Genomic DNA, 10,567 nt, shown 5'->3' with positions numbered 1-10,567 from the left:
GATGGCTTTTCTTAAAATTTTTGTTTTTGCTACCTTTCTATTATACTTTTTCTATAAACTAATCGAAGGGTACCTTTGTACGTTTTCCCAGGCCAGGTATATCTTATGTAGATAGAGCATACCAGAGAAAATGTAACTTTTCTATTTTTCCATTTTTTTCAAAAGTTCCAAAATGAATAGCCATAAAGGATTTAGCTAATGATGATAGAGGCCCCCCCAGCGGTTTGCGTGATGGCGTGATTGGGACTTTTTTCTTGCGTGATGGCGTGATTAGAGATTTTTTTTGGCGTGATGGCGTGATCAAGATTTTGGCGTGATGCGTGATTAGGCAAAAATTTGAGGCGTGATGCGTGATTTGGGCTATTTTTCGCTATTTTCTGCGTGAAGACAGCGATTTTCGTGATGCGTGATGGAGAAAATTTTTTGGCGTGATGGCGTGATGAGGGGTGCCGCTGGGGGGGCCTCATGATAAATTGAATATCCTGAGTGGTCCTAAATCCAACAGCCCTGCCTAATTCCGACCCCCCAAATAATTGTTAATAAAAAAATTCTATGTTTACAAACATTCCCTCTCCAAGTTGAACGATAAACTATTGCCAAAACTCTCGAAACAAAACATCTAACACAAGATTTCTATATGTGAATGGATTAATGTAATTTTTAAAAGTGTGAATTGTAAGAATAATTACTTTTTATGATGCTGTTACTATTGTTGTCATTTATGACGTTGTACATATTGCAATAAAAAATTATGTTTTGTACCGGGTGCGCCACAAAAAAGTTTCTCTCTTTTAAACTAATTTTCTCGAAATCTAAAATTTTTAAAAGAACCATTCCTATTTCATTAGAAAGAAGAAAGATAAACTTAAATTTTGATGGGTCATTTATTGAATTTGATATATTAAAGTCTGTTCACAATAAGTGTGCACTCTTTTTTCTTTTACCTATAACTTTTGAAGGAATTCTTCAATCTTTATAAATTTGGTATCATTGGAAAGATATTAGTAAGTGGAACAATTTGAAATAAAAAAGTCTTTAAAAAAATCCTAAAAACGAAGATGAAAATGAAGAAGAAAAAAATGAAGATCTTGTAGAGAAGTGCTATAACTTTCATTTTCACTGGAGAGATTCTTTGATCTTAGGAGATCATCACTGTGAAGAAATTTCACTAAAATATTTATTCAATATAAAGTTATGATACAAAGTTAATAAGTGATTGACCCCAAAAAACAGCAGAAAACAGCAGAAAACAGCGTTTTTAGACGTCAATCAGCTTATAACTTTGCTTGATATCTTTTGACTGAATGATTATTTTTGAGAAATTTTTTCACAGTGATGATGTTCGATAATCAAGGATTCACTTCAGTGAAAATGATAGCTATAGCACCTTTCTACAAGATCTTCATTTTTTTCTTCTTCATTTTCATCTTCATTTTTAGAATTTGTTTAAAGATTTTTTTATTTCAAATTGATCCACTCACTAATATCTTTCCAATGATACCAAATTTATAAAGATTGAAGAATTCCTTCAAAAGTTATAGGTAAATGAAAAAAGAGTGCACACTTATCGTGAATAGACTTTAGATCAAAAGTTATGCTCAATTGAATAAAAAAGTTACTTTCAGAAAATGTTCAAAAACGTTAAAAATCGACCTATAAGAAGCAATTATTGTTATTTATTTGGTTTAATTGGTTCAATGTATCAAATCTCAGTTTAGTTGACACTTTGGTATCTTTGTTGCGCCACAAGCAGTCTGTGCCACTAACTCGATCGGGAAGATTCTTCCGAAATGGGAAGAACCTTCCCGAACGGGAAGAAGTTACTCTATTTTTTTCTGCCCGTTTGGGAAGATTCTTCCTCTTTGGGAAGTTGAAAATTGACTGAATCTTCAGCGAAGCTGTACGATGACCGGCGAAAGTTGAAACTTTTTGGAGGTGAAAAAGCATCAAATTTTAAGGTTTTTCACCGAAAGAAAAGTAGACTTTACCGTAGAAATCTTGTTAAATTGTGAAAAAACTGCGTAAACTTCCCAAACGGGAAGTTCCAACCCGATCGAGTTTTCCTTAGTTTCTCGCTTCTTCCTGATCTGGAAGTCCGTTAACCCGTTTGGGTGTTAAGTTAATTTCCCGTTCGGTAGGATTCTTCCCATTTCGGAAGAATCTTCCAATTTTGGAAGAATCTTCCCGATCGAGTTAGTGGCACAGACTGACAAGGGGTTTGTTTTTATTTTAGTTTGTATCTTTGAAAGACCCCATCGGATTTAGGCAGCGCTGTCGGATTTAGGACCACTCACGGTACTATCATCTGAGACTTATACCGTAAGTTGGTCAATATCGACATCCCTCGTCTAATTCAGACACCCTTCTTTAGAGACAGGAATAATATGAAAACTTAAATCGCTGATTGAAAAAGGATTATTCCACTCTGACCACTAAGCAAAGAAAAACAGTAATTCAAACTTTCTATCAATTTCAGCTGATAAAAAGGGTGTCGGAATTAGAGGAGGGATGTCGACATTAGTCTAAGTTACGGTAATCCTCAGCAATTTTTTAAGCTATAATTGCTTTGCTTATTCTTCGCTTAAGAAAAAAACACGCAAAATGGTAGAAATCGCTGCGACACAGATCATTTTAGATGGAGGGGCAATAATTGAGGTTGAGTTGTTGGAATGCTTATTGTCAAATGATGACAGTGCTGTTATTGATTTTGTTAGATCTGACAAATTGATGTTTGTGAGTGTACTTTATAGTTTTGATTACCATTGAACCACCTCCCCCCTTGTGTACGCTCATGTACGCTTTGGACAGTACCCCCCCTCTGTGTGTACGCACGTTCGCAAAGTTCAATCTTGATTTTAATGATATCATTCTTTCAAGACAAGATAAAAGTTAAGAAAGTGAAAGATTGTCATAGGCTGATATGATGGATACATCACAAGCAAGATGGTTTAAAAGGCTTATAAAGTTTTGATTTTTTAAAGGTTTTATTTTTACTAAATTGTCTCCGTTTCATATCATATCATAGCTGTCAACTCTCTCGCATGCCAACGTTTTCTCCCACGGGAAAAAAATTCAGCCAAATCTCCTGCATTTTCAGGATTTTCTTCCGCATCTCCCGCATTTCCAAAAATTTCCTGAAAAAAATTAAGATTTTGAAAATTAACAGAATGGTAAAATTTCCTGATTTTGGAAAATTTGGACGAAAAATTCCCCTATTTCCCCTATTTCCCGAAAAAAATTTCTGATATAATCAGATTTCGCGGGATTTGGAAAAATTGGATAATTGGGAAAAATTTTTCCGAATTGGAGCTCTCCTGCATTTTTGTGAGCATTTGTGCATTTTTATGTCATATCAGAAACATCTTTCATATAAGGGCAATGTCTGGCTTTTGTTGTATATAATGCTGATATAAGCAAAAAAATGTTTTTCTTTTCCTCTTTCTGACCAATCTTGCTCCACATATGTGTCAATGGCAAAATTATTTTAAAGGGAATCAGACACCACCTTGACTGGGATATCATGCTTAGAAAAGAGACTATCATTTAATGACTTTAATTTCAAGGAATGCACAATAAAAAATGCTGAAAAATGAGAGCTCATACAAGTCTGTTGCTCCAGCGAAACAAAAGTTATAGCATTTTAAAGATCAAAAACTACCTATTTTTGCTATGAAACAGGGTGTCACTTTAAAATTTCTATCATTAAAGTGTTTAATAACTTGACACTAACTTATGATTATGCTATCAAAGTCATGGTTTTTAGCCTTAGTAATGATACTTTAGGCGTACAAACTTTCGCGAGCAGAAACTTTCGCGATTTTCGCGAATTTTGGCCCTTTTCGCGAAAGTAAATGTCTTTAAAAATTCTAGGAAGGGCCATTCGCGAAAGTTTATGCTCGCGAAAAATTCTTGACAAGATAGAAAATCTGTAAAACTTCGAACTTAGAATAAAATGTAACTTTTATGGCACTTTTTAGCCGGCTAAAAGACTAATAAGTCAAAGGACAAATGTTTCAAGCCAATTCAAGAATATGTCTCTCTAAGCCATTTTTTCATGTGAAAATTCTCAATTTTACGTCTTGAATCGCGAAAGTTTATGCTCGCGAAAAGTATTTTTCCGTTAAATTCGCGAAAGTAAATATCGTGAATTTCGCGATTTTTCGTCCTCGCGAAAGTTTCTGCTCGCGAAAGTTTGTACGCCTAAAGTAAGTGTTTTAGAAAATCAAAGGATATTTTTGGAAAAGGTCAACAGACTTTTATTTTTCTTGAATGCGATACCCATGAAATGAAACGGAATCAGCTTTAAAGATATCATTCAACTTAAGAACCCTATTTAGATTTAATAGAAAGGTTTTCAAGATTGATCAAACATTTGGTTGAGTAACGATTATACAGCATTTTGAATTTTTCTGTCATTCCGTAACCAAAAGGAAATCATGGAATGCTTAATCCAGGAAAGGTCAAATATGCCCTCAATAAGTCTTCTTGATCACTTGTTGGCTTGTATTGGAATTTTGACAAACCTTGTCCAATTCAGTTATAGCAATTATGGTCTTTTAAATGTTTATAATATATTAATAAAACTGTCTAGTAAGCTGTTTAAAAAAATCAATCTTTAACAACTTTGCAGACCAGATAGTTGCTATGACAGAGTTCGACAAAGTATATCGGTATTGCACAAACATGGGCCATTTCAACGGGGGGGGGGGGGGGGGGTCCATGTCCCCCCCCTTTTTGGTAGACCATGTCATACGTTTTTAAGAGTTACTATTTTAAGCTGGTTTGAGACCAAATCAAACCACAAAAACTATTATTCTCCCAAATTAGTTTTAAGGTGTTTTAAGGGTGTAAAAAGTAAAAATTTTCTTTGTCGCCTGACCATGGTGCCGGCGACATTTTTTTCCAAAATGTTGGCCCCCTCACTCAAAATGGTTCGCCGGGGCTCATGACAAAGTTATGTACCACCCAATCCAAGATCCCTCAAGATGCTTGCCCATATAAAAAATGGTCGGAAAGGTTTTTTAATTGAGCAGTCTAAATTTTTTTTTCAGTTAACTTGTAAAAATAATAGAATTATTCAGCTAAAATCTATTAAACTACAAAAAAAGATTGTTTTCACAATGCCAAGAACTCAAGCTCAAAGACGAGGTGGTCTTGGCCTCTTGTTGCTTGGTTCACAGATTATGCAGATTGGTGTCGATCGAATACCGCCTGTTACTTTGTTAACTGTTGCTTTAAATGCTGCAATTTATTTGAGAGTAGTACCTGGGCTACCTTCCGTACACAGTGCATGCACAAGTAACAATTTTGTGTTCAAAAAAAAGGAATGGAAGCGACTTTTTCTATCATCATTTTATCATTTGGACGATATGCATTTGTATTTTAACATGGTGTCTTTCATATGGAAAGGAATGAAACTAGAACAAGATTTAGGAAGGAGAAAGTTTATCTCGCTACTTGCTGTTTTTTCTGTTGCAACTCAATTAATGATGCTTGGATTAAATCATAGTTTATATTTGGCTTTTAAAAATCAAGATTATCTTTTCACGTGCGCTGCTGGATTTTCTGCCGTTTTGTTTGCATTAAAAGTGCTGACAACAGCATCTAGTGATGGTAACCAGAGTGTTATGGGTCTTCCTATTGTGGTCCCTACACGGTATGCATGTTGGGTTGAGTTAGTTTTGATCCAGATTCTTGTCCCAAATGCTTCATTTACTGGCCACTTAGCAGGCATTTTGGTTGGATTATTATATGTTTATGGACCACTTAAACCTTTGGTGAAGATACTGAGTAAAATCGTTGGAGGTATAATCTTTTTTTACAGTAGAGTCTCTATAACACGAACATGCACAATGAATTTGATCGAGTTATAGAAAATTCGAGACTCGTTTATGAAGGTTTTCCACCTGAGGACCAGGGGCCTTAAAGTTAAGAGTTTGAGTTATAGGATGTTCGAGTTATGGAACTACTGTTGTATGTACTATTTCTGCTATTTAACTACACCCATTTCTCATCTAAGGGCATCTAATTGTGATAATACTGAATAAAGATGGAGTAGTTTTCTAAATCTTTAATTTTATCCTTTGGTGTTCTGAAGTTTTTGAATTCATGGAGTTTTTACAAGATACTTCACTAATTGGTCATTTAAAGTGATAGAGATGACGCGTTCTTAAGAAAAAGTAATAAGATTCTTTTATTACATCTTAACGACTATGTAACGACCAACCAAATCAAATAAGAGCTTGTAAAAACTCCAGCTTGTTCCAATTCATGGAACTTTGTATTTTTATGCGAAAGTCAATGGTTATTGAACTTGAAATTATTTTATCGAGAAAAAATGTTCACAAAAATCAACCTTATTTTAAAGGTGTCCCAAGTTTCTCCTCTTACATGACTAAATTTTACTTTTAAAACAATTTTCAGGAAATGACATGCAAAACACAGACCATCGATCTCACCAAAGATTTCGTGACCAACATGGAACAACTGGTATAAAACAAAATTTAGTTGAAATTAAGAGAATTTCCAAGAAAAAAATGAAATTTTATGCTTGACTTCTTAATGTATTTTCTCTACTTCTTGACACAATTATGCGACATACACACTTTTTATAAGAATAGTTTTTCATTTCATCATGGATATTCTTAACTTTTTTGGCGAAAATCATCCTAAAATATTCTTACGGTATTCCTAGGTTATTAAGATCGAAATTGGCAATCTACAGATTTTTTGTGATTTATTCTGATGATGGAAGACTTGGCCAGGTATTTAAGGCTTTAAGTCTGTCATATTAGTTGAGGCCCAAACAGTTTGTGATGGTTGAGTCGGGGCTTTTTTTTTGTGTAATAGCTTTATTCTAAATCATTTAGCTGTGATAGCGTGCCAGAATTTCATCGGGATGCATAAATTTAGTGATCATTTAATCATACCTACGTATATAAAGAACATCGTTCAAAGCATCTACAAGTATTTGCTATAAAGACACCCTTTTGAAACAAAAGAAACGAACTTTTGCTTTGTCAGCATTAGTAGAGGCGCGCCTTTTTTGTACCATCATAAAAACAATATCTTTAACGTTAGTAATGTTTTTCTTATAAAAGGTTACCGTCAATCGTCGGCCAACACACGTAACAACGGAATGCAACCCAACTCACGTGATGATGAGGACGAACAACTACAACGCGCTATACGTGAAAGCTTACGTCAGCAACGAAACGAATCAACGCCCCCTCCGTATGGATGGCATATACCAGAAAATTCACCGCCAACAAACCGCCCCTCTGGAAATCGAAATAATCTTTATCCGAATTTAAATGACAGGACATTTGAATCAGCTAGTGCGCCTCCTGCTGACGTAGATGGCTCCGATCTTCCATATCCATCTTCTAATGATGGGTGGAACGCCCCGTACCCGCCCCCTCAAGATCATGAAGTAAGGGCGAGGAGACCGTTAAACGAAAGACATGAATATGAACCAAGCAATTCTGAAGATATAAGAAACGCCCGGTTACGGCGTTTTGAGAATAGGAATTGATCAATTAGCTATAATCGGTACGTTACATATATTTTGTACTTTTGGGTTCGGTGCTAGGGATACAACTTCCAAAGTTTTGAAATTCTTTCTCATTTTGTTCCTAAAATTTTAAATTTATACTGAAAATTCAAAAACTACAATACTTCTTTCTATTCACCATTCAAGAGCTTAAAAAACTCAAAATTATTTTTTTTAAATTTTATCCCTTGTTATTGGGTATGCAGAAGTATAAATCAGGGGAATAATCTTAGCTCTATACAATATATTTTCCTTTCCAAGTGTACTTTTAAGTTTGTAAATAATCTTTTTTGTAAGCATTTGTTTTGTACGATTCTATCATACCTTTATTTTAGCCATTATAATAAACTTTTTTCTCAAACGCACTCTCATTCAGGAATAACGAGAAAAAATATTTAGTTTATCAAGTATCGTATCTACAACCGATTTTATTTACATTAAGGGAGGGAACTTATTTTGGTGAGCAGCAAAAATCTTGAAAATTTTTTATATTGGCGAGAACTTATGGCCAAACCTTTTAATTTTTGGCGAGAATTAATATCTGCGAATGGCAGGCAAAATCTGTCCTATTTTGCCTTGTTTTGTTCAATTTTGTTGAATTTTAGGGGTTATTTTTGGCAAAATACTAAAAAAATTATTTTTGGCGAGAACTAATATCGGCGAATGAGTAAAATATTTTATTATGGCGAATTTTTTCTAAACTCATCAAATTCGCCAAAATACGTCATCTTTGAAACGTATTCGAACGTTCTGGAACGTTTGCGAAAGGTCGATAACGTTCTGGAACGTTTACGAACGATCGAGTACTTTCAGGAACGTCTGAACGCTCCATTTCATTTGTACTTCAAATCGTTTGTGACGGCACAAATTAGCCCTCACCAAAATAAGTTACCTTGATGTACCTACCTATATACCTTTTATTCGAGTTGTTTCTTAATTCTATAAAGTTTCATTAGCAACGACATGATTACGATATCGTACATTTTTTGTTTGAATTATTTGTTTTTTTCGATGCAGTTGATGATTTTTTAGATCGAGGTGGCGGTGGTGTTGCTACATGGAAAGTAGATACTGCATTACTCGGCAGCTTTTTTAGGATTTTTCGTTTTGATTGCGGTGTTAGATAATAAATTGCGGTATCCGGACGGCTTCTATTTGTCAGGGAGCTTGTAATATTGGAATTTCTACATGTCCAATAATTCGATATATTTGAACTTGAAATTGTTGTTGAACAACTCGGCGTATTTGAACTTTGAATGGCTGATGCTGTTGAATAACTCGGCATATTTGAACTTTGAATTGCTGATGTTGTTGCTGTTGTCGAATAACTCGGCTTATTTGAAGAAATTGAAATGTTAATCGTAACGTTTGTGAAGGATGAGTAACTCGGTGCATTTGCTGATGCGTAATAACTCGATTGGTTTGAAGAAAGATTAGTAGACGTATTCCCTAAAGTTGATAAAGCTAGTGTAGCTGAATAATTAGGTTTGCTTCTGGTATTATTTATCGGTGTTGAGGAATTCTTCAGATTGTAAATGTTTGATGTTGCTATTGGTTTGGAATGGTTCAAAGCATTAGTTTTAGTCTGGTAGGTTTGGTAGCTTGGACCTTGGACAAGTCCATTCGAACTGTTGGTCTTCATGGAATGGGTCGTCAAACTGTTCGGTAACTTGCTTTGGTTATTTTGAGATAAATGACGAATCTGTGAACTTGATGCGATTCTTGTATTTTGTACTATGTTGGTTACATTGGAAGCTGTCATGATCTCATCCCACACTCTGAACGTGATCAGATATTGAGGATAGCATTGATCACGCTCAAAAACGATATACATTGAAGGTAATGAGATGTTATCGACACAGCTATCGTAAAGTGTGTGAGGATCTGAAGGTGTTGGTGGTGGTCGTTTGAAGTCTGGGTTTCCCTTTGAAATGAAAGAAGAAGCGTACTGTGTACTGCTGTAAAATAAGTGGTCCCGTTGCTCTAAAATTGGCCCTGCACTTACCCTAAGCCTGTAAAATTACTACAATAATCATAACAGACTCTCTATCATGTAAATTCAAGCAATAAAACACCAGAATAGTGGAAAAACTGAGGCAAAACAGCCCTGAGTTGTTGGAGCTAGAGATAGGCATGTATGTCAGGAAATACCCCCTAAAACCCCTTCAAACCACATAGAAACTGCCAATAAAGGTTCTCTATCTCATATAATGATATTTATATGCTGAAACCAAGAAAAAACCAGACATAAACATGACTTTTCAGTCCAAAAATCCATCAAACACCCTCTGTCCACCACTAAAACGATGTTTTGTTGACATTTGAAAAATACACCGACATTGAGTTCCGATATCTCGAGATGTATAAAAGCAGGAACCGTAAAATTTTTAAAAAATGAACCTTCACCCCTATCCTGTCTGCTAAATTTTACAGAATAGAAAAATTCAAACTGGTCTTTATTTTATTAAACTTTGAAAGGACCCCAGTATCAAAACGTACGTGGTACGTCTCTCGGCCTGTATATATGACGTACGTGGTACGTCTCTCGGCGGCTAAAGGTTAAGTGGGTTCGGTAAACAAAATTATTTGTTGATTACTTGTGCACTTTTAGGTACAAAAGTGAGTAATTACACGCCTTTTTTTATCAGAATATCAGGATTAAAGTGAACTAAATTGTAAGAATACCCTATAGGGCGAGTTCCTCAGATTTTGATAAGATCACAGTCATTTTGTACTTGGTTAATAACAAACTGAGTTTTATAAATATGAATTGTCATCTTTGGTGAAAATCTCGGCATCATTGATGACGTCATCGTCTTTTGAAAATGCTGACAATAGGACCCCGCATTTTAACATCGTCTCAAGAAACTCGGCGATGGAATGAGTAGTGTTTAGTGTAGTCATCTGGTACCCTTCGTGGTTGGTCCATATGTAAGATGGCCGAAGAGTAACATTGCTGTAGCTACCAGGGGGATCAGGGGTAGCTTAGCCCCAATATCAAATTGCTTGCTACGG

The 10,567-nt window shown here is 35.2% G+C and overlaps 1 protein-coding gene across 2 annotated transcripts; it reads left to right on the top strand.

The window, feature by feature from the left end:
- Nucleotides 1-5,037: 5,037 nt before the first annotated feature.
- Nucleotides 5,038-8,532, top strand: LOC136798924 (rhomboid-related protein 4-like). 2 transcript variants are annotated; one of them, XM_067055601.1, is made up of 3 exons: nucleotides 5,038-5,805; nucleotides 6,424-6,489; nucleotides 7,101-8,532. In XM_067055601.1, the coding sequence occupies exons 1-3, from the start codon at nucleotides 5,121-5,123 to the stop codon at nucleotides 7,532-7,534; spliced, it is 1,185 nt and encodes a 394-aa protein (XP_066911702.1). In that variant the 5' UTR covers nucleotides 5,038-5,120; the 3' UTR covers nucleotides 7,535-8,532. The 2 variants fall into 2 exon arrangements, with proteins under 2 accessions (XP_066911702.1, XP_066911704.1); XM_067055603.1 differs by lacking the exon at nucleotides 6,424-6,489.
- Nucleotides 8,533-10,567: the final 2,035 nt, after the last annotated feature.

The sequence above is a fragment of the Clytia hemisphaerica genome, unplaced genomic scaffold (genome assembly GCF_902728285.1).
Source record: "Clytia hemisphaerica strain Z4C2 unplaced genomic scaffold, Clytia hemisphaerica genome assembly, whole genome shotgun sequence".
Classification (NCBI taxonomy): domain Eukaryota; kingdom Metazoa; phylum Cnidaria; class Hydrozoa; order Leptothecata; family Clytiidae; genus Clytia; species Clytia hemisphaerica.
The sequence above is the reverse complement of the archived record's forward strand: the minus strand, read 5'-3'. Positions and strand labels throughout refer to the sequence as shown.